This window comes from Pongo abelii, chromosome X (genome assembly GCF_028885655.2).
Source record: "Pongo abelii isolate AG06213 chromosome X, NHGRI_mPonAbe1-v2.0_pri, whole genome shotgun sequence".
Lineage (NCBI taxonomy): Eukaryota > Metazoa > Chordata > Mammalia > Primates > Hominidae > Pongo > Pongo abelii.
The window spans coordinates 49,276,500-49,300,523 of record NC_072008.2 but is presented as its reverse complement, the minus strand read 5'-3'; the positions used below and the strand labels follow the sequence as shown (position 1 = coordinate 49,300,523).

Below are 24,024 nucleotides of genomic sequence, written 5' to 3'. Positions count from 1 at the left end.
AAAAAATTACTGGCCAGGCATGGTGGCTCACGTCTGTAATCTCAGCACTTTGGGAGGCCTAGGTAGGCAGATAATTTGAGGTCAGGAATTTGAGACCAGCTTGGCCAACATGGTGAAACCCCATCTTTACCAAAACTACAAAAATTAGCCGGGCGTGATGGCATACACCTGTAATCCCAGCTACTCGGGAGGCTGAGGTTGCAGTGAACCAAGATTGCACCACTGCACTCCAGCCTGGGCGACTCCATCTCAAAAAAAAAAAAAAAAGAGAGAGGGAGAGATTATTATTAATTAGGCTAAATTATCCTAGCTGCTGTAACCCAGAATTTCAGGGGCTTGACAAATAAATGTTTATTTCTTGCTCATTCAAAAGCCAATCTGAATATTTACTACTGTTCATTCATGGACCCAGGCAAACTCTATTTTGTGACTCTGTCCTCCTCTAGGTCCTTGGAGTTAGTTGGTTTTCAGTTGGTAGATAGGGAAAGAGAGAAAATGGAGGATTGCATGAGAGATTTTTATGGGCCAGGCCTGGAACTGGTATATGTCACTTTTGCCCATACTCCATTGGTCAGAACTCTGTCATGTGCCCACATCTATCTGCAGAGGAGGTTGGAAAAGGTAGAGTGAGCTCAGGAAGAACAGGAACAGGTTTCAATGAGCTTATAGCAGTGTCTGTTCCGTAGACTCCACAGACCTATGCTGTCCTATATGGTAGCTACTAGCCACATGTGGCTACTGCTCTTGAAATGTGGCCAGTCTAACTTGAGATGATGTGCTATAAATGTGAAATGTACACCAGATCACAAAACTCAGTATAAAAAGTTTAAAATAGCTCAGTAATTTTTATATTGATTATATGTTGAAATAATATTTGAATATATTGGGTAAAGTTAAATATATTGATGTTATTAAAAATAATTTTATCTGTTTTTTTCTCTTTTTAATGGGGCTACATTGAAAATATAAACTTACCCATGTGACTCACATATTTCTATTGGACAGCACTGCTATAGAAATTTCTCTTTAAAGCATTGAGACAGGGACTCTCTTACTGTGTAGGGGTAGGAGCATCTCTGGGTCAGGTTAGTGTTTCCTGTCTGGGGTCAGGAGAATGATTCTGTTACCTGGTAAGGCAGGTTTGCAGGTAAATACAAAGGTTGGAGACATTGTAAAGTGAGAGGAAAAACTGTGAAGGCATTTTTTCCCATACAGATTAAGGTTAGGTGTTCCTTTTGAGGCCAGGAGAGTGGTTTTCTGTAGACGGCCAGGCCAGAGGATCACAGTGTACTCAGGCCAGGATCAGAGCTGTGTTACTAGAGACAAGACAGATCAGGTGATTCCACTGGGGGTTAGGCTAGGGGTTCCTGTACAGTCTCCAGGCAGGTATTCATGGTGATTCTGATTATGGGTTGTTTAACAAGTTCAGAACAGAGGTTCCTCTACAGTGTAGAGGCTTTTTATACTGGTTCATTCTTTGGATTATTCTAAAGAGGCAAATCAAAGGTTCCTGTTGAGTGTAAGGGCAGGATTTTCTGTGCTAGCTCAGGGCACAGGTTCCTGCTGGGGGTAATAGAGGTTCCTGTGCAGGTTCAGGACAAAGATCCTCTGTGTAGTTAGGACACTGCCCCTTCAGAGATTCAGGTCGGTGTTTCTTCTGTTGGGTCAGGGCAGTAGTTCCTGTACAGGGTGCAGGTGGGGCTTCTGGGACAAGGCCAGGGAAAAGGCTGTTACAGAGAATCACATTAGGCTTGCTGTTCAGGGTCAGCAGTGTATTTCCAGAGAGTAAAGCTAGGAGTTCCTATAAAGATGAGAGATTCCTGTAAATTCCTATAAAGATCAGAGATTCCTGTAAATTACAGATTCCTGTAAATAAATTACTGTAAAAGTAAAGGATTTCTGTTGAGGTTCAGGACAAGGGATTTCTGCAGAGAACAGTCAGAAGTTCTGGAACAGTTTTAGGGTCAGGCTTCCTGTAGAGCAGCGGTCCCCAACCTTTTTGGCACCAGGGACCGGTTTTGTGGAAGACAGTCTTTCCACGGATGGTGGGGGATGGTTTGGGGATGAAACTGTTCCACCTCAGCTCATCAGGCAGTAGTTAGATTCTCATAAGGAGCACGCAACCTAGATTCCTTGCATGCACAGTTCACAGTAAGGTTCGTGCTCCTATGAGAATCTAATGCCACTGCTGATCTGACAGGAGGCGGAGCTTAGGTGGTAATGCTTGCTTGCCTGCTGCCCACCTCCTGCTGTGTGGACCAGTTCCTAATAGGCCATGGACCGGTACCAGTCCATGTCCTGGGGGTTGGGAACCCCTGCTGTAGAGGGTCAGGGTAGTGGAGCTAATACAAGGTAAGGACCAGGAGCCTCGTGCAGCATCAGTAAATGCGACCTATATAGTGAGAAGGGGGGATCCTGTATCAGGTGAGGCCATAGGTGCCTGTATAGGCTGAGGTCAGGGCTTAAAGTAAATGGTCAAGACAGGCATTCCTGCCATAAGGTCAGGAAGTGGTTTTCCATACAAGTAAAAGACTGAGGTTCATGTTGAGAGTTGGATCATGGGTTCCTGTGGACTCTACGGGATAGGGTGTGAGATCATGGATTGTTGTGCAGGGCAACATCAGGGATCATTGTCAACAATGAAGGCAAGAGGTTCCACACACAGTCAGGGTTCTTGAAGAGGTTGAGGACAGGGATTTCTGTAAAGACAGAGCTGGGTCCATGGTTTACTACTCAGATTATTGTGAGTGAGGTGTTTTTAAAATGCTACCTGGAGGACAGGACTGCAGCAGTGTGAGTACAAAGGTGTTCCTGCCTGAGGTCAAGACAGGATTCGTATAGGGAGACTGAGGCTTGTGTGGATGGTCAGGACAAGGGTTCCTGTCCAAGGTGTTCAGGGGCTTCCTTACAGCTTAGTCCAGACGTCCCTAGCTGGGGTTAGGCAGAGGTTCTTCCTATTCAGGGTAAGGGCTGGCATTCCTGAACAGGATCAGGATGGGTTTCCTGTAGATAATTAGATGAAGGGTTCCCCTAGAGCTTCAGAGCTAGTCTTCTATACCAGGCTGGGGGAGCTATACTTATGGGGTTGAGGCCCAGGGCTCCTGAACAAGGTGGGGCCAGGCATGTGTCCGGCACAGGTTCTGAAAGGGGTTTTTAGAGCATGGGGCCTCCTGCAGGGTGTAAGGGCTGGGCTTCTGAGGGGAAGCCAGACACGTGTCTTTTATGGGATCAGGGTTGTTGTGGACAATGCCCACAATGAGCATAATAGAGTCCTGTGATTCTGCAGCAGTCTACTTAGTGGAGCTGGCATGCCCGCTAGCTGATGGGCTGGTGTTCTGTGGAGGACAGCTGCTTACCTATAATATGGTCAGGACCTGTGGGTCCCTGCAACCCCCATATCCAGGGCTCTAGGGGAGAAGCCATAAAGAGCAGTTAAGTGTGAGCAGCACTTATTTGCTGGGCTGGGTGTGTCACCCCATCCAAAATCTACTCCTTAAACTTGGTGGTCAGGGTAAGTTACTCATCAGTTCTGGGCCTCACTCTTCCATTAGTGAAATGAGTATGGGTATATTTTCCTCAGAATATTTATTTCAGGCACTAATGAACTAAAGCAACTGGAGCCTCCCAGCCTGCCGCCCGACCCACAGTGAGCCCTCAGGAAAGGGTGCTGCTGGCTGTGGGGTGTGGCTGAGCACATGGACCCCAGGCCAGACTGCCCCGCTGGGCCCCTTGCCACCGGCTGTGTGGCCTCCATTGAGCCACTTAAGCAGTCTGCCTTAGGATGTCCCCTGACTCAGAGTATGCTCCTGTGTGTTTGTGAAATTGAGGAACAGACTCCGCTGTGGGGGGAGCAGTTCATCCAGGTGAGTGGGAGTGTTGGGGAAGGGGTTGGCACTGTGTGGAGCGCCCCACCTACTGAGGTTGAAACCACCTCCAGGGGCTGCTTTGTCCCCCTAATCTCCCCTTCTCATTCTCTACCATTTCCCACAGGGCTGCAGGCTGAGCTGGGCTGAGCAAGATAAGACCGGTCCGACAGGAAGACCCACGGACAACCCTGCGCCCCAGCACTGGCCTCTGACCTTGCCAGCTACCATTCCAGCTCCACCCTTCTCCACGTTCCTTTCCTGAACGTGTCTTTTGTCCCTTGGAAGAGAGTCCCTAACTTATACCCTCTGAAACTCTGCTGTTGAGACCTCCACAAACAAATGTACACAGAGCTGCTCATGTTGTCAGCCATTCAGAGACACTGTGACATGGCGCATGCCACACGTAATGCACACACACGCACACCCATGCCCATGCACAGGGACTTGCAGCGAGATATTGCCATCCCCAGACCCACAAACACATCCTGACACACACTTCTTGTTCAACATTCCAAGAATCTTTATCAGATTCTGTGCCCACCACGTATGCTGTCATGCTGTCTCAAAGGTCCCCCAGCGTCGTGCCCAGCCGCACGACCACAGCCCCACACACCTCCTTATCACCTGCTCCAGCACACACACTTCCAGTGTGCCCATAGTCACCCGGCACCACCCCCACCGTCGGCAAGCCCTGCGTGGCCTCTTACCATGACATATGGAACCACCTGGACACTTCACAAGAAGTTTCACATAGATTGTTCCAATCACACAACATAACCCTTGGTCACAAAGTGTCACATGTGCCGCCTTAGCCAGCCTCACATGGTCACACATTGCAGCCATGCACTGTCATCAGAGAGCCACAGGTATTGTTACACACTCCACTTGGCTCTGCTGTTCAGCCACACATAGACACATCCACAATTTCAGGACTTTGGTGGTTTTATTTTACAAAAGCCTTGAAGGTTCAAGCCAGGGGGTGCCTGGGGCCCAGAGACTTGGGTTGTCCAGAATTCTGGCTACAAGAGGAGGACACCACCCCTCCTCTGGAGGCCGTGCTCTGTGCCCTCACGAGCTGAGCGGAGCCACCACAGAAGTGCTGGTGGTGGGGGGCATGGGGCCTGTGGGGAAGGAGCCTGTGGGTGAGCCCAGTAGGGGTCCAGGGAAAGGCATGAGGTGGCTAACAGGCCCTGACAGCACCACGGGGCCCAGGCCTTGGTAGAGATGGGCAGTACCTGGGGGGCCCAGTGTCAGGCCTGAAGCCACCTCCCCACAATTCCCGCTACCGCTGCCCCCAGCCACCACCATAAAGCCACCAGCTGGTCCTTCGGCTGCTCCTGTGCCTCCCAGACTGGAGCCCCGTTTCTTTTTCCCTTTTCCAGATGCCTTGCGGTTTCGAGTCTGAATACCATCCTTCCGCATGGTCAGTGGCCGGTTCACCTGTCAAAAGGGAGGCTGCGGGTGTCCCCAACTCCAGACCTTTGCCTCTCTGTGTGTCAACCAGGGATACCCTCTCTACCCCACTTCTTTCAGGGTAAGATAATTTCGGGGTGCTGAGATTGTCTCAAGGAATCCTGAGGTTGTGAGGCCCTGAGCTTAGGAAAGCCTCCAAGGCTGATAGGAGCTGCCCAAGGTCTAGGGACATTAGCTAGGGACATAATGCCCAAGGATTGGACATTAGCTGATGCCTGGAGGTGGGGGAGAGGAGAGGAAGGAGAGTGGAGGAGGAGGGAATGGAGAAGGAAGGAGGGAGGGTAATAACAGAGAAGGGGGAAAGTAGAAGGGATGGGTGAAGGGGGAGGAAGGAGAGAAAGGGGAAAGAGGAAAGAGGGTTGTGGGGGAAGAGAGGTAGAACAGGAACAGAGTGGGGGGCAGTGTGGCATAAAGACAGTGAAAGCAGAGGGGTGGCTCCAAGGGGCAGGGCGTCACCTGGTGTAGCTTGTAGTAGAGGCCGCAGGCATTGCACACGGGATCCCCGCTGGCATTTCTCCGCCACAGTGTCGTGGTGGTCGTCTGGCAGTTGGTGCACTGAGTACCTGCCCGTTTGCTGACAATCTAGGGGACGGCAGGATGTGCGATCAGTGCCCTGGGGATGTGGAAGTGGGGGTAAGGGGCTCACAGGGGATGTCAGGAGGACCCAAGAAGTGAGGGTCAGGTTGAAGGCAGGGCTTTGTTTACAGGGTGATGCCTGAGGATTCTGTATGGGGCCAATACAGGGGTTCCTATCTGGTATAAGTTTCTTTTGTTCTATATTCTATGGGGGACTACATTGGTGGTTCTCAGCTTTGGCTGCATATCGGAATCACTTGGGGAGCTAAAATGTCCTGATGCCCAGGCAGCACCCCAGTCCAATTCCATCAGCACATCTGGGAGAAGGGACCTGGGGTGATTCCAGTGTGAAGCCAAGGACGAAAACACTGGTGTGCAGGGTGAGGACAAAGGTTTCTGTTTGAAGCTTATAAGGGTATGTTGAGGATAGGAGCTTCTATAGATCTGGGTTCCTGTACAAGGAAAGGGCGGGAGTTCTCATGCACAGTGAGGGCACGGATTTCCATATGGGATGAGGAGATTTTCCTGTGTAGGATGAAGGCAAGGGTTTCCATGTGATATTGGGACAGGGGTTCCCATACAGGGTGGCCTGCAGTAGCTTCCTGTAATCATGAGAACAGCGTTCCTATACAATGGGAAGATGTGGCTTCTTGTACAGGGTGAGGACAGGGGTTCCTGTGTATAAGGTGAAGCAGGTCTGCGGTCTTACCAGGCGCTTCTTGGGCCGGATGAGGGGCCTGTTCTGCCCATTCATCTTGTGATAGAGGCCACAGGCGTTGCATAGGTAGTGGCCTGTCCTGTCCCTCCGCCACAGTGGAGTGGCTGTTGCTCCGCAGTTCACACACTCCCTGGCCTCTGGTGGGGTGAAGAGGAGAAGAAGGAGCTAGGCTCAGCTCAGCTTTACTTTGGGCCACCCCTCCCACCTCAACTTCCCTGTCCTTTTTTGAGTTTCTCACCACAGGGAGGCAGGGGGAGAGTTCCACGAAGCTTGGGAGAGGAATAGGCTGCTGAATTGAGGGGGCTCCCGGTGGGAGAAAAGAAGGTACTGGAAAAGTCAGGGCCCCCATAAGCACTACTGGGGACAGGGAGTGATGAAGGCAGTGCAGGTCCCAGGGTCAAGAGGTCTGGGCTCAGCCGCTCTGTCTTCAAAGTCTCCAGGAAGCTGGTGCTGCCTTTTCCATCTAGATCTTCCACGGCCTGGGGAGGTGAGTCCTCGCGGGTGGGACACACAGTTGAGGCAGGGTAGAGCCCCGTCTTTTCGTAGGCCCAGCCGGCATATGGTGAGCCCCCTGGGATCCCCTCCATACAGTTGAGCAATGGGTATACCTGAAAGACTGTTGGGGGCAGGTGGGGATGGAGGAAAGAAGAGGCAAAATCAGTCTAGGGTCAGCCCATGTCAGGGTGCAGTGGTTCCCAGCACCCCCAACATGGTGGCCAAGTTCCCAGCTTTTCCACAGGCTACCAGAACAGCTGCTGGCCGTTGGATGCTTCCTGGATCCTGTCCCCACTGGTCAGTGTGGCCTCTGCAATAACCTCTGACCATTTCCAAGTGGGCTTTTGAGGATGACTGTTGGGATTTGGAGCTCCACGGATCACTCGACAACTAGGGCAACCACCACATTCCAGTATTGCCTCTCAGTGTGGCCGCCCCAATATGGCAGGTTGAGGAGCATTGGAATTCCCAGGTCTGCACTTAACTAGGGAAAGTGGTCGGCACATCCATTTGAGAAGCTTCCAGCCATTTCTGAGATATCCTCACAGTGGTATTCTGACCTAGCCAAAGATCTCCATGGCAACCCCAACAGCACTCAGCCAATGCCAAGACAGCCACCCAGTGGAGTTACCTGGGGAGTGTCTGTAGGCCTCAGCGTCCCTGTAGTAGGCCAGTGCCGCAGCTGCAGCGGTGGCTGTGCTCGGGGCAGTGGAGGAAGCTGCTGCATCCAAGCCCTCAGGCCCAGAGGGGAAGAAAACCCCTGATTCTGGCGTGGAGGACACCAGAGCAGGATCCACAAACTGGGGGAGGGGCTCTGAGGTCCCCAGGGACCCCAGGCCAGGGAACTCCATGGAGCCTCTGGGGATTAACCTGCGAGGACAGAAGGGGTCCTCAGACACAGAAATCCTCCACCCCTCACCTCCTTTCACCTGCTCCTCTTCCCTCCTTTCCCCCTCCTCCCACTCCATCACCTCAGTCTCCATATTTCTCCTTCCCACCTCCCCATTCCCTTCCTCCTCCTCACCTTAGTCTCCCCTCTCCTTCCCCTCCTTCTCTTCCTCCCTCTCCTCTCTTTTCCCTCCTACATCTCCCCTTCCACTCCTGTGTGGCCCTCCTTTCATCTTCCTCCTCGTTCTCCCCCTCTTGCCGTTTGTCTTTCCTCTCCTCCCTCCTCTCGCTCTTCCTCCACTCTCATCTGCTTCTACCTCTCCCTTCTTCCTTCCATTCTCTCTCTTCTTCCCCCTCTTCCCTTTTCCTCCTCTCTTTCTCCCGTCTCTCTTCTTCCCATCTCTTCTTTGTCCCCCTCTTCCCCACTTCCTTCTCTTTCCACTCTTTTCTCATTCTCTCCTGCTTTCTTTTTCTCCTCCACCTTCTTTTCCTCCTTGACCTCCTCCTTCTCCTTTCCTGTTTCCCCTCTTCCTTGTCCTCCTTCTCTTTTTGTCTTCATTCTCCTTTTCTACCTTCCTCACACAACTTATCTCCCTCTCCCCCATCCACACACACTTTTTTTTGAGGCAGGGTCTCCTCTGTTGCCAGGCTGGAGTGCAGTGGCATGATCTCGGCTCACTGCAACCACTGCCTCCCGGCAGTGATCCTCCTGCCTCAGCCTCCTGAGTAGCCGGGACTACAGGTGTGTGCCACCAGACCTGGCTAGTTTCTGTTTTTTTTTTTTTTTGTAGAGATGGGGTATGACTCTGTTGCCCAGGCTGGTCTTGAACTCCTGGCTTCAAGTGATCCTCCCACCTCAGCCTCCCAAAATACTGGGATTACAGGTGTGAGCCACCACATCCGGTGTCTCTTCCCCTGTCTACATCTACTCTCCACTCCTTTCTCCTACTACTCATTTTCTCCTCCCCTCCAATTTCTTCGTCCTTCTCCTCCCTTTTCTGTTCATCCTTTTCTCCCTTTCCCCATCTCCTCTCCTCTCCTCCTCCACTTCCTCTTATTCTCCCCGTCCCCCCATCCTTTCTTCCCTCCCCCTCTAGAAGAGTCTGGGTGAGGGTGGGATGGCGTGCAGGACCAGAGTCCCTTGAGCCTCTTGGTCACTTCCCCCAGGACTTTGGGGTTCACCATCCTCTGCTCCCCAACTTCATCCCTATCTGTTGTATCTTGCCCTCTAACTTTCTCAGAAACCCCATGGTTTCCGGGCTTGACTCCCTCCTCCCTCCACCTCCGTTGCGTCTACAGACAGAAGGCCCCCTTAGTTCCTCCCTACTTCTTGGTTGGGGGGGGTCAGTACCCCCCACTGCTTATCTCTGCCTTCCCCGCCCAACTTTTGAAATCACCCCAAGGCCACTGACTTCCTCTGAAGAGGGTGACAGGTGGGAGGTACCTCTACCGGTACCCTCTCCCCAGGGGAGGCCCACCATAGTTCTGCTTTCAGGCTCTTTCAGTTCCCAGGCCTCAGTTTCCCCATCTGCTGTATTGGGGGTGGTGATGGGCTGGGGCTGAGCTGAGACCTGTGGGATGGCCCTTTGCCTCTGTTTTGCCTTGTGTGTGTCTCTGTCATCTAGCTCTCCACCTCTCTATACCTTGGGGCTCTTTCCCCTGACTCTCTGTTCCCTCTCAAGTCTGACTCTGTAGCTTCCCCAGCTTTCTGTGTTTCTATGATATAGCTTGTCTTCTCCTTCTGTGCCTTTTCTTTCTTTCTTTTTTTTTTTTTGAGATGGAGTCTCACTCTGTCACCCAGGCTGGTGTGCAGCGGTGCGATCTCGGCTCACTGCAACCTCAGCCTCCCAGGTTCAAGTGATTCTCATGCCTCAGCCTCCCTAGTAGCTGGGATTACAGGCACGTGCCACCACACCCAGCTAATTTTTGTATTTTTAGTAAAGACAAGGTTTTGCCATGTTGGCCAGGCTGGTCTTGAACTCCTGACCTCAAGTGATCGGCCCACCTCGGCCTCCCACAGTGCTGAGGTTATAGGCGTGAGCCACTGCGCCTGACCTCTTTCTGTGCTTTTGTAAATGTTTGATGATTTTCTGTCTTCCCATGTTTCTCTCTCTGGCTGTCTTTCTGTTATTCTTGCTTTCTCCCTCTCCTCTCCTATCTCTCTGAACATCTCTGCATCTCTCCCACTCTTCCTGCTTGTTTGTCTGTTCCCTCTGTTTCCCTCTCTTTGGGCCTTCTGACCTTATGTCCACGTGCCTCTTAGTAGTCCCATACCCCTGACCGTACCCAGCCACATGCAGCTCGGGATAAGGAGCCTAGAATGCTGGCCCTGGCCCTATTGTGCTGGCCTGCTCTGTTTCTGTGTCTGTAGGGTGGAGTGACAGGGCCAGACTAGAAGGCTGTCTTCAAACTGCCCCTCACCCCTGCTTACATGACCCATGGCATAGACAGGCTAAGGGGCAGGCCCAGGCTTGGGGGTTGTGTTAGGAAAGAGATGGGCCACAAGTGTGCCCACCACCAACACCTTGTCAGCCCTAGGGTGCCTGCTGTTGCTCTCTGAAGAGAGTGTCTTGCTTCCCCATCTTGGTCTCCATCTCTTTCTTCTCTGTCTCTAATTCTGTGTTAGTCTCTGTCTCTTCACAGTGCTACCTGCTGGTGTCTCTGCATTTCTATCTCCTTTTCTGCTCCTGGGTCTTTCCTTCTTTTTCTCCGGCCGTCTGTCTGTCTCTGTCTCTTACTCGTTGAGTTTCTCTCTGTTTTTCCTTTCTCTTCATGTCTCTTTTGTCTCTTGCTCTTTGTCTCTGTGTCTCTGTCTCTCTCTTCCCATCTCTCCCTGTTTCTCCCTCTCTTCGCTGTCTCATTGTGTGTCTTCTGCTCGCTTTCTTTCACCACTATTCCCTCATCCCCTCAACTCCACCTTACCCACCATGATCTCCCTCCAGCCCCACTGCCCCCAACCCCTGCACCTCACATCTTGGTGAGTCCAGGGCTGCCCACCCCTCCCATGGCAGGGGCCCAGCCTCCTCACCCCCAGTTATCACTCTCCAGACAGAGATAAAGTTTATCTCGAGGCTGGGGGATATGAAGGCTCCTTATCAGCTGCCCCACTAGAGTAAGTGTTGCCCCAACGGCGGCAGCAGGCAGCAGCCGGCACCCTCCACTCTCCCTCGGCCCCAGCCCCTCACCCCAGGTAACATTCCAATCCCAGCCCTCAAGGGAGGGTCTCACCGGGCTGAAGGGAGCAGATATAAGGTCTAGGGGGCAGATATGGGGCTTAGAGGGAGATAGAGGTGGAGTTTGAAGGTCAGATATGGGGTTAAGTCAGAGAGAGGTTTGGGGTGTACCCATGGAGTTTGTGGGGAGGCAGATATGGGGGTTTGTGGAGCAGAGACGAGCTTGGAAGTTCAGAGACACATTTTGGGCTCAGGAATAGGTTGTGAAAACAAACGAGGTTGGGGGATCAGAGGCGAAGTTTGAGAGTCAGAAATAAAGTTGAGAAGTAGTGTGGGAGTCAGATTCTGAGGGTCATAGAAAAGTCTGGGGAGTTCAAGGGTTTTTCTGGAGGAGAGATGGAGTTTAGGAGTCAAAGATCTGTTTGGGCAGACAGAATGTGGCTAGTAATTAAAGGGGAGTTTGAGAAGCCAAGATACAATTGGAGTAGACAAAGGCTTGGGGCTGGAGAGATTCAGGGAGACAATGAGATGTGTTTTAGGGCTGAGATAGGGTTTGGGGAAGGCAGACATAAGGGTTCATGCGGCAGAACAGATTTTGGGGAGTTGACTTGGTGTTTGAAGTGACAAAGATATTTTACTGAGCAGGCAGGGAGTTGGGAGAGATAAATCGTTTGGGGAGATCAGAGAGAAGTCATTGGGAACAAAGAGTGGGTTTGAAAGGCAGAGATGGTGGTAAGAGGATGGAGCTAGGGTTTGGCGGATCAGAGACAGGTTTGGGGGCTCAGAGAGAGTGGGGCAAAGACAAGGCATTGTAGAGCGGATAAGGGGTTTGGGAGCAGAAAAGTGAGGTTTGGAGGAGAAGTCAGGGAGACAGACAAGTTTGGTGAGTGGAAATCAGATATGGGACAGGGAAAGGATTTGGGGGGATAAAGTCATGTTTTGGGAGGCAGAGTTAGTGTTTAGGGGAGACAGACCTAGGGTAATAGCGAGCAAAGTGAAGGGATCCAGAGGATACAGATATCTTGGACGGAATGGATGAGAGGGCAGAAAGAGGTGGGGTTTAGTGGGTAGATTTGGGGTAGAAATGGGAGTTGGAAAGACAGGTGGGTTAGAGGAGCTGTAAAGGGATTCAGGGCTGGCTGACACTTTGGGGACCAGCTGTGGGTTGGGGAGCCTGGAGCAAGCATAAGGGTAGGGGCAGCAGGCCCAGGGTTGCCTTGGTGGGGGCTCTCTGGGGGCTGAGACTGACCTGGGCTGGTGGTTGCGGAGGGTTCAGCCGCCTTGGGGATGTGGCAAGCTCAGTGTGATCCCAGGGGGTGTCCTGGCTGGCCTTGGCCTTTGAGGCTCCCTTCCTCCCTCCCTCCCTCCCTCCCTCCCTCCCTTCTCCCTCCTCCCTCCTCCCCAGGGAGTGGCTTGTGCCCCCAGTGGGTGGGGCAGTCCAGGGGAGGGGGCGGGTCCCATGCTTGTGGGGCACCTCTTGGGCACTGGAGGCCCTCTTCCACCCTCCCTGCCCACCCTGGGGATTCTTGGACCTCGCTCGACCTAGGCTCCCGTGGACTGTAGTGTCCAGACAAGCAAAATAGGCTGAAACCAAGATAAATGAAAATAGCAGATATGGTTTCATGACTTCACTGGGCTTTTCAGAGAGTAAAGCCCTTAATGTGTGTGAGGCCGGTGTGGGCTAGACTCCTATGTATGTGCGTCTTCCTGGCTGCAGGGAGAGAAGGGATGTGGCTGTACCCATTTTGCAGGTGAGAAGAGTGAGGCTCAGAGAGGTTCTGCTGGATTTGAACTAGAGCCTGTGGGATACCTTGATGACCCAGGCTAAGCCTGCGGGCCAAGCCAGTGCTGGCAGGAGGCAGGGGCACACTCACTCAGCACCCCACTGGGGCTTACGCCAGCTCTGGCCTGCCCTGGGGCAGCAGATAAGTCTTATCAGATGTAGGCGACCGTGGCTGTTGGCGCCGCAGTAACAGGCTGTCTTGGGGTGAGGCTGTGGGGGTAGGAACACCCAGGGACAGTGGCCTCAACTTCTTGCCCGCCATGCTGCCTTGGAGGCGGGAAACTGAGGTGGGAGCCAGGGATGATTCCTCGAGGAGTGGGATAGGGTAGGGAAGGAAAGGGATGGAGTGGGAGAGACAGAGGCAGAGAGACAGACAAAAACAGAGATAGGCGGAGAGAGACGGAAATGGGGAGAAAGAGAGTGACAGAGATGAATAGAGAAGGAGACAGACGTGGAAAGAGGCAGAGAGAGGGCACAAAAGAAAAGGAGAGACAAAGAGGGTGAGACACCCGGGGAGAACCAGAGACCATTAAAGACATATAGAGAGAGGCAAAGAGAGAATGAGAGACAGAGATGGACAGAAGTGACAGATAAAACCTGAAAGGGAAAGAGGCCAAAGACAGAAGTGGAGAACTGAGAGGGGAGACAGAGACAGAGGGATATTCAGAGACAGACTCAGAAGAAGGTCATGAGATGGCAGACTGGATCACACCCTGGGCATGTGGTGCCCATGCAGATGGGATGGGGGGATGTGGATTGATGTAGCCTGTGGCTCTGCCCTCAGCCCTCAGCAGGGGACAACCAGAATGTGGCTAGGCCTCCGCACCCCAGTCCCCACACTCCTGCCCTGCTCCACCTCCTCCAAATATTAATGACAACAACCACAGTGTCTCATAGACCTCACATAGACCTGTACCTAACCTGAGCACTTTTTCTATATGAAAGCATCTGACACACATGCACACATGGGACAAGGAGCTGTCCTGCTCACCTAGTCTACAGATGGGGAGACTGAGACCTACAAAGGGCAGAGGCCAAGCATGGAGCCCCAGGTCAGTGGGGTCGGCTTGCCCACTGGCCCACCCTGGAGGGATCTTACCATTCTCATCTCACTCCTTTGAGCCTCAGTGTCCTCATATGCAATGGGAGATTTGAGGAGGAAAGAGAGCAAGCCCACGAATTCCTATTTATTGAGCTCCTGCTGGTGTGCCACGCCCCGTGCTGAACCCTCATCAGTAATAAGGAGAACGAATACAAAGACACCTCTGACTTAAGTGGCAGTGGTTTCAGGAGATGGACTCTAGAGCCAGCTCATCCTCGTTCATAGACTGCCCTAACAACTAATGGATCGGGTGACCTTGGGAGAGTTACCATCCCCTCTGGAATTTAGCTCCTCATCTGTAAAAATGGGGTAATAATATACCCCAATAAGCCACTCCATGCAGTGACTGTGGAGACTAAATGAGTTTTAACCCATGTTACATGATTTTAACTTACTTGAATCTGAAATCTCAATAAATATTAAGTATCCCTATTTATTTATTGAGTACCTACTGCATACAAGGGAGAGTACACAGCCCTTTCTAACCCTACTACTACTTATAGTACTAGTGCTAATAATATGCTGACACTAAGAGTAATACCAATATTGTAATATTGATACTGACACTAAAACTAATTTTATTTCTTTAAATTTATGATCGACACATAATAGTTGTACATATATATGGGGTAAAACATGATGTTTTATTACATGTATACATTGTGTAATGATCAAATCAAGGTAATTAGCATATTCATCACCTTAAACATTTATCTTTTCTTTGTGATGAGAACATTCAAAAACGCTTTTAGCTATTTTGAAATATACATTTATTGTTGACTCTAGTCATCGTACTATGCATTAGAACACCAGAACTTATGCCTCCTATCTAACTGTAGCTTTGTACCCATTGACAGCCTCTCCCCATCCCTCCCTGCCTCCTGCCCTCCCATCTGCCGGTAACCACTATTCTACTCTCTACTTCTATGAGGACATACTAATTTTCATAGTAATACTCATCGAATGCTAATACTAATTTTAATCTAACACTAATACTATTATTAATACTAATACTAATTCTGAAACTATTCTAATTCTAACAACAATAGTGATAATGATACATACTAAATATTTTTTGGGGACAATGTCTCACTATGTCACTCAGGCTGGAGTGCAGTGACAATCTCGGCTCACTGCAGCCTCCACCTCCTGGGCTCAAGCGATCCTCCCACCTCAACCTCCTGAGGAGCTGGGACTTCAGGTGCATGCCACCACACCCAGCAAAATAATTTTTTTTCAATAGAGATGAGGTCTCGCTATGTTGCCCAGGCTTGTTTAATTCTGATATTAATACTAGCATTAATAGACTAATAATAACAGCAGCGGCATTATTTGCTGAGTGACCCCAGGCACTGTGCTAAGTGCTCTCCACCCATAATTCTATCGCATTCTCACCAGCTCCTTGTGGTGCAAGTGTGTATAATTGCCCTCACCTCCAGACTGGGTCTACATAGGTGTGTGGAAATGAAGATGTTCCTCCAGGGCCCTGGGTTCTTGTCTCAACTCTGACACTGATTTGCTGTGTGATTCCTGGGCCAGACGCCCTCTGAGCCTCAGTTTCTTCATCTGGAAAACGGGTACAGTCCTAGCCCCCCACGTGGATAGGAACCACTCAGCACAGGGCCTGCTGGCACACCATAAATGGTGTGCTCTGTAAATGGGAGTTCTCATCATCATCATTATTATTAGAAGCAGCTGTCGCAACATAGGGAAATCTGTCCTCACAGGGAATGGCAGGCTGGAGGCATGTCTAAGAGCTAAGACAAGGGTTTGGCCGCTGGACTCACCCCATTTCTTCATTTCTGGAGAGCACAGAGCGCTCAGGAAGAGAAGCCAAGGGTGAGGAGTGGGGCACCCCAGAGCCCTGCCTCCAGCAGGAGCTGGAAACCCCGAGGCTGTGAGGCCAGGCCTCACCCCATTCCCTCCCCCATCCCCGTGGAGGGGGCGCAGGCTCAGAAGTCTGCGGCGACAGTTCAGCGGGCAAGGAGGCAGCTGGGAGTGGGCAGATAAGAGAATCAGTGGGGCCAGATCAGGCTTTGGGGGAGATGAGGGCGGGGGCGGGGGTGGGGTGTCCTGGCCGCGTGTCTTCTCCGTCAGGCCTAAGTTTGAGACTCTTCTTCAATGTCCTCTCTTCTCGGAAGCCTTCCCTGACTGGCTCACTCCCTCCTGGCATCTTCTGGGGTTCTAGAGCCCCTGCTTGGTCCAGGCCTCATGGCATTTGTACTGTTTGTGCCTCTTCTGTACTGTGGAGCCCATCAGGGTGGGGACAGAGCCTGACAGACTGTGGTGTCAAAAGCACCAAGGCAAATGTCAACCAAAGCCTGGCTAAGGAGTCAAGCGTTTGCCCTCAGAAACAAACTGTTGGTTGACTGTTTTAAAAAATGGAAAGTATAAAGGGTGCTGTAACAAGCATCTACTTTTGTCAAACATTAATATTTTGCCTTATTGACTTCAGATTGTTTTTAAAAATATGCGATATTACAGATGCTCTTGTACTGATTCCATTTCCCTCCCTCTTTCTACTGCCTTGAGCTTGATGTTTATCTTCCTTATGAGTATTTTTACTCCATCACTCCATATGTTGGTACCCATAAACACCATATGATACCCGGGGTTTTTTTGGCCCGTTTTTGCACTTCATGGAAATGGAAGCACATCATACAGTATGTGCTGCTTTTGCTCAGCATAATGTCTGTGACATTCTTCCACGTTGTCATGTGTATCAATAGTTCATTCTTTTTTTTCTTTTTCTGTTTATTGAGACATAATTCACATACCATAAAATTTGCTCTGAACCATAAAATTCACTCTTAAAATGTATAGCAAAGCGATTAGTATATCACGAGGTTGTGTAACTATCCACTACCTAATTCCAGAACATTTTCATCACCCCCAAAAGGAACCCTGTATCTATTAACATACACCCTCCCATTCCATTTCCCTCTCCTCCCATCCCCGGGCCATCACAAATCTCTTTGTCTCTATGAATTTGTCTGTTTTGGACATTTCATATAAATGCAGTCATATGATATGTGGCCTTTTGTAACTGCCTTCTTTTACTTCACATAAATTTTTTAAGGTTCATTCATATTGTAGCATGTATTAGTACTTCATTCATTTTCATGACTGAATAATATTCCATTGTATGAAAATACCTACTACATTATAGCTACGATGCGGTGGCTCACACCTGTAATCTCAGCACTTTGGGAGGTTGAGGTGGGTGGATTGCTTGAGCCCAGGAGTTCGAGACCAGCCTGGGCAGCATAGCAAGAACACGTGTCTACAAAAAAGAAAAATTAGCCAGGTGTGGTGGTGCATGCCTGTGGTCCCAGCTACTTGGGGGGCTCAGGTGGGAGGATCAGCAAGTTGAGGCTGCAGTGAGCCATGATTGCACCACTGCAGTCCAGCCTGGGCAACAGAGTGAGACCCTGTCTCAAAAGATAAAAGGAAAAAGAAATGCCACATTATGCTTATCCATTCACCCATTGATGGACTCTTGGCTATCACGAATAATGCTGCTGTGAACATTCATGTGAAAGTTTTTATGTGGACATATGTTTTTCGTTTTCTTGGGTATATAACTAGGAATGGAATTGCGGGGTGATATGGTAATTCTATGTTTAACTTTCTGAGGAACTGCAAGTGTTCTCCACAGCTGCTGTACGGAGGTTCAAATTTAAATTTAACCACATTCTCTCCAACACTCCTTTCTTTCTTTCTTTTTTTTTTTTGTTTGTTTGTTTGGCAGGGTCTCACTCTGTTCCCCAGGCTGGAGTACAGTGACATGATCTCTGCTCACTGCAGCCTCAGCCTCCTGGGTTCAAGTGATCCTCCCACCTCAACCTCCTGAGTAGCCAGGACTACAGGTGCATACCATCACACCCAGCTAAATTTTTGTAATTTTTTGTAGAGGTGGGATTTTCGCCATGTTGCCTACGCTAGTCTCAAACTACTGGGCTCAAGCAATCTGCCTGCCTTGGCCTTGCAAAGTGCTGGAATTACAGGCTACCACGCCTGGCCTCCAACACTTTTTATTGTCCCTCTTTTTGATTCTAGCCATCCTACTGGGTGTGGGTGTGAAGTGGTATCTTGTTATGGTTTTGATTTGCATTTCCCTGTGACCACTGATGTTGAGCATCTTTTCATAAACTTGTTGGTCATTTATCTTTTTTTTTTTTTTTTTTTTTGAGATGTACTCTTGCTCTGTCACCCAGGCTGGAGTGCAGTGGCAGGATGTTGGCTCACTGCAGCCTCCACCTGCTGGGTTCAAGTGATTATCCTGCCTCAGTCTCCTGAGTAGCTGGGATTACAGGCACCCACCACCATGCCTGGCTAATTTTTCTATTATTAGGAGAGATGGGGTTTCACTGTGTTGGCCAGGCCAGTCTCGAACTCCTGACCACAAGTGATCCATCCGCCTCAGCCTCCCAAAATGCTGGGATTACAGGCATGAACCACCATGCCCAGCCCATTTATCTTCTTTGGAGAAGTGTTTATTTAAATCCTTTGCCCATTTTGAATTGGGTTATTTGTCCTTTTATTGTTGAGTAGTAAGAGTTATTTATTCTGGATACTAGACTCTTTTTAGATATGTGATTTTCAAATATTGTCTTCTGTAGGTTGTCTTTTCACCTTTTTTTTTTTTTGAAACAGGGTCTTACTTTGTCACCCAGGCTGGAGTGCAGTGGGGGGTGAACATGGCTCACTGAGGCCTTGACCCCCCGAGGCTCAAGTGATCCTCCTGCCTCAGTCCCCCAAGTAGCTGGGACTACAGGTGCATGCCACCATTCCTGGCTAATTTTTGTATTTTTTGCAGAGATGGGGTTTCACTATGTTGCCCAGGCTGGTCTTGAACTCCTGGGCTCAAGCAATCCACTCACCTCAGCCTCACAAAGTGGTGAGATTACAGGCGTGAGCCACTGTGTCCAGCCAGAGAGCTTATAGTTTTGATGAACTCCAGTGTGTCTATTTTTTCTTTGGCTGCTTATGCTTTAGATGTCACGTCTAAGAAACCATTGCCTAATCCAGGGTCACAAAGACTTATGCCTGTTTTCTTCTAAAACAGCGGTCCCCAACTTTTTGGCACCAGGGACCGGTTTCATGGAAGACAATTTTTTTCCACAGAAGTGGGGATGTTTTCAGGATGATTCAAGCGCGTTACATTAGAGTCTCATAAGGAGTGCACAACCTAGATCCCTCGCATGCACAGTTCACAATAGGGTTTGAATTCCTAAGAGAATCTAATGCTGCAGCTGATTTGACAGGAGGCGGGGCTCAGCTTCATGAATGGCAGCAAGCCGCAGCTCACCTCCTGCTGTGTGGCCCAGTTTCTAAGAGACCACAGATGGGTTTGTGGCCTGGGGGTTGGGGACCCCGATCTAAAAGTTTTATGGTTTTAGCTCTTACATTTAGGTCTTTGATCTGTTTTGAGTTGTTTTTTGTATACGGTATGAGGAAGGGGTCCCACTTTATTCTTTTGCATGGGATACTCAGCTGTCTCAGCACCATTTGTTGAAAGGAGCATTCTTTCCCCATTGAATGGTCTTGGTACACTTGTAAAAATCAATTGCTAGCTGGACACAGTGGCTCACACCTGTAATCCCAGCATTTTGGGAGGCCAAGGCGGGAGGATCACTTGAACCCAGGAGTTCAGCCTGTCCAACACAGTGAGACCCTGTCTCTACAAAAAGTTTTTTGAAAATTAGCTGAGCACAGTGGTGCATGCCTGTAGTCCCAGCTACTTGGGAGGCTGATGTGGGAGTATGGCTTAGGCCAGGAGTTTGAGGCTGCAGTGAGCTGTGTTTGTGACTGGGCAACAGAGCAAGTCCCTGTCTCAAAAAAATCAGTTGCCTATAATGTGTGAATTTATTTCTGGACTTTCAATTCTATTTCGTTAATTTATATGTATGTTTTTATGCCAGTAGCACATGGTCTTGATTACTGTAGCTATATAGTAAGTTTTTAAACTGGAAGGTGCGAGTCCTCCAACTTTGTTTTTCTTTCTCAAGATTGTTGTATTTTGGGCCCCTAGCACTCCTATGTGAATCAGCTTGTCAGTTCTGCAAAGAAGCAAGCTGGGATTCTGATAGGGATTGCATCAAGTCTGTAGATCAAGTTGGGGAGTATTGCCATCTTAACACTATAAAGTCTTCCATTCCACGAACATGTGCTGTCTTTCCATTTATTTAGGTCTTCTTTAAGTTCTTTCAATAATATCTTATGGTTTTCAGTGTATAAGTCTTGCCCTTCTTTCATTCATTTTATTACTAAGTATTTTATTCATTTTGAAGCTATTGTAAATGGAATAGTTTTCTTAATTTCACTTTTGGATTGTTAATTGCTAGCATATATGGTTAAGCTTTGTATAATCTCGTATCATACAAAATCTTATATCCTGCAACCTTGCTGTAATGGTTATGCACTAATGGGGCTCTAATGGTTTTGTGGTGGATTCCTTAACATTTTCTATGTGTAAGATCATGTCATCTGCATACAGGGATAGTTTTACTTCTTCCTTTCCAATATGGATACCTTTTATTTCTTTTTGTTGCCTAATTGCCCCAGGTAGAGCATCCAATACAGTGTTGAAAAGACATGGTAAAAAGGGGCATCCTTGTGTTGTTCCTTTCCAACTTTCACCATTAAGTATGATGTTAGCTGTGGATTTTTTGTGGATGTCCTTTATCAGGTTGAGGAAGTTCTCTTCTATTCCTAGTTTGTTGAGTGTTTTTATCATGAAGGAGTGTTGAATTTTGTCAAATGTTTTTTCTGCATCTCCTGAAAAGATCATGTGGTGTTTGTTCTTTATTATGTTAATGTGATGCATTATATTGATTGATTTTCATTAGTTGACCAAACCTTGCATTCTTGGGATAAATCCCACTTGGCCGTGGTGTATAATCCTTTTATATGTTGCTGGATTCTACTTACTTGTATTTTATTGAGGATTTTTGCATCTATACTTAGATATTGGTCTGTAGTTTTCTTGTGATATCTTTGTCTAGTTTTCTCATCAGAGTAATGCTGGCCTCGTAAGTTCGTTCCCTTTTATTGAAAGTAATATTCCATGGAATGGATATACCACATTTGTTTAACCACTAATCTGTTGATGAACATTTGCATTATTTCTAGTTTCTTTCCCTATTATAGCAAATCTGCAATTCATAAACTCATATTCCTCTCTCTTTGCACACCTGTGAAGGAGTTTCTTGGGGGAGGAGGGAGGAAATATCAGAGCATCTACCCATTCATTCATCTGCCTACCCACTCACCCATCCACCCATCTATCTGTTCCTTCCTTTCTTCCTCTATGCCTTCATTTTCTCTTTCCTTTCATCCATAAATCATCCATCTTCAGGCATATAATGTCTGGGTCCATGGCAAATTGTCTTTTAGAATGAGGCAGAAAACCCCTTTCCTCTTTTTTCCACTGCCAGAAAATGCTACAGGTTTTAGGAAAGCCTTTTACTTGCTAAAACTCATATCCTCACACTCCCTCTCTTCGCAGCACTTTTGGGGCTCCTTGGCGGTTCATTCACAGGGTCTGGCTGAACTACCCTCTGAAGACTATTTAGCGACCAGAGTCCAGAAGACCAGGGGCTCCTTTACTTCAGGAGACTCTCACGCATGCTCCTCCATCACTCCTTCACTCAGGAATCCGCACACTTCCCTTCCCACTTGCCTGACTCGTCTGTCTGTCCCTTCTCTTGTTTTAGAACCCAAAATGTCCTCAGGCCTCTTCTCTAGCTGACATCCTCTTTTTTGTTGAACTCATCCAGTCCCTATCTTCAAAATATCTCCAGAATCTAACCATTTTTAAAAAATCATCTCCATGCTTGCTTTGGCAGCACATATACTAAAATTGGAATGATACAGAGAAGATTAGCATGGCCCCTGCACAAGGATGACATGCAAATTCGTGAAGCGTTCCATATTTTTTTGGCAAGGCATGTTGGTTTGCGTGTGGGAATCCCAAAGGAGACCCCAGCTCTCACGATTAATAGGCTCTGTGGTTCTGGTTTTCAGTCCACTGTGAATGGGTGTTAGGAAATTTGTGTTAAAGAAGCTGAAGTTGTTTTATGCGGAGGAACCAAAAGCATGAGCCAAGCTCCCTGCTGTGTCAGAAATGTGCGTTTTGGAACCAAGCTTGGATCAGATATCAAGCTGGAAGATTCTTTATGGGTAGGATTAACAGATCAGCATGTCCAGCTCCCCATGGCAATGACTGCAGAGAATCTTGCTGTAAAACATAAAATAAGCGGAGAAGAATGTGACAAATACGCCCTGCAGTCACAGCAGAGATGGAAAGCTGCTAATGATGCTGGCTACTTTAATGATGAAATGGCACCAATTGAACTGAAGACAAAGAAAGGAAAACAGACAATGCAGGTAGATGAGTATGCTGGGCCCCAAACAGCCCTGGAATAGTTACAGAAACTTCCTCCAGTATTCAAGAAAGACGGAACTGTCACTGCAGGGAATGCATCAGGGATAGCTGATGGTGCTGGAGCTGTTATCATAGCTAGTGAAGATGCTGTTAAGAAACATAACTTCACACCACTGGCAAGAATTGTGGGCTACTTTGTATCTGTATGTGATCCCTCTATCATGGGTATTGGTCCTGTCCTTGCTATCAGTGGGGCACTGAAGAAAGCAGGACTGAGTCTTAAGGACATGGATTTGGTAGAGGTGAATGAAGCTTTTGCTCCCCAGTACTTGGCTGTTGAGAAGAGTTTGGATCTTGACATAAGTAAAACCAATGTGAATGGAGGAGCCATTGCTTTGGGTCACCCACTGGGAGGATCTAGATTGGTTCATGAATTAAGGCATCGAGGTGGAAAATATGCCGTTGGATCAGCTTGCATTGGAGGTGGCCAAGGTATTGCTGTCATCATTCAGAGCACAGCCTGAAGAGACCAGTGAGCTCACGGTGACCCACTCTTATTCTACTTGGCCAGGCCACAGTAAAACAAGTGACCTTCAGAGCAGCTGCCACAACTGGCCATGCCCTGCCATTGAAACAGTGATTGAGTTTGATCAGGCCATGGTGATACAAAAATGCATTGATCATGAATAGGAGCCCATGCTAGAAGTACAGTCTCTTAGATTTGTACCAGTGAAATATGATGTATTTCTGAACTAAAACTCAACTACAGAAGACATTAAAAGAACTTGTATTCTTGCCAAGTAACCACCACTTCTGCCTTAGATAATATGATTATAAGGAAATCAAATAAATGTTACCTTAACTTCAGAAAAAAAAAATCATCTCCTGGCTGAGTGTGGTGGCTCACGCCTATAGTCCCAGCAGTTTGGGAGGTTGAGGCAGGAGGATTTTTTTTTTTTTGAGACAGAGTCTCCCTCTGTCACCCAGGCTGGAGTGCAGGGAAATGATCTCAGCTCACTGCAAGCTCCGCCTCCTGGGTTCACACCGTTCTCCTGCCTCAGCCTCCCAAGTAGCTGGGACTACAGGCGCCCGCCCCGTGCCTGGCTAATTTTTTGTATTTTTAGTAGAGATGGGGTTTCACCGTGTTAGCCAGGATGGTCTTGATCTCCTGACCTCGTGATCTGCCCGTCTCAGCCTCCCACAGTGCTGTGATTATAGGTGTGAGCCACCGCGCCCGGCAGGAGGCGCTCTTGAGGCCAGGAGTTCAACACCAGCCTGAGCAACATAGCGAGACCCCGACTCTACCAAAAAAAAAAAAAGCCCAAACAAACAAAAATCGCTTCCCCTGCCCCCACCGTCACACTTGCGTGGACCACTGCAGGGGCCTCCCCCTCACTGGTCGCCTGTTTCCACCCTCGCCCTGACAGTCTATTTTCCACGCAGCGGCCAGAGGGAGCCTGTTAAATTCTAAATCAGATCACATCCCTCCTCTGCCCACAACCCTCCTTCAGCTGCCCATCGCTCAAAGTAAAAGACGAAGTCCTCACCCTGGCCTGCTAGA

The 24,024-nt window shown here is 48.9% G+C and overlaps 1 protein-coding gene, 1 non-coding gene and 1 pseudogene across 2 annotated transcripts; 2 read left to right on the top strand and 1 right to left on the bottom strand.

Moving 5' to 3' along the window:
- Positions 1 to 4,790: 4,790 nt before the first annotated feature.
- On the bottom strand, positions 4,791 to 7,998 carry GATA1 (GATA binding protein 1). Its single transcript, XM_002831609.4, has 5 exons — positions 7,760 to 7,998; positions 6,872 to 7,249; positions 6,625 to 6,770; positions 5,796 to 5,921; positions 4,791 to 5,306 (listed from the first exon to the last, which is right to left on the bottom strand). The coding sequence occupies exons 1-5, from the start codon at positions 7,977 to 7,979 to the stop codon at positions 4,935 to 4,937; spliced, it is 1,242 nt and encodes a 413-aa protein (XP_002831655.3). The 5' UTR covers positions 7,980 to 7,998; the 3' UTR covers positions 4,791 to 4,934.
- Positions 7,999 to 21,912: 13,914 nt separating this feature from the next.
- LOC112131079 (U6 spliceosomal RNA) lies at positions 21,913 to 22,015 on the top strand. Its single transcript, XR_002913226.1, has one exon. It is a non-coding gene; the product is annotated as a U6 spliceosomal RNA (small nuclear RNA).
- Positions 21,928 to 23,341, top strand: LOC100459135 (3-ketoacyl-CoA thiolase, mitochondrial-like; annotated as a pseudogene).
- The last annotated feature ends 683 nt before the right edge of the window (positions 23,342 to 24,024 follow it).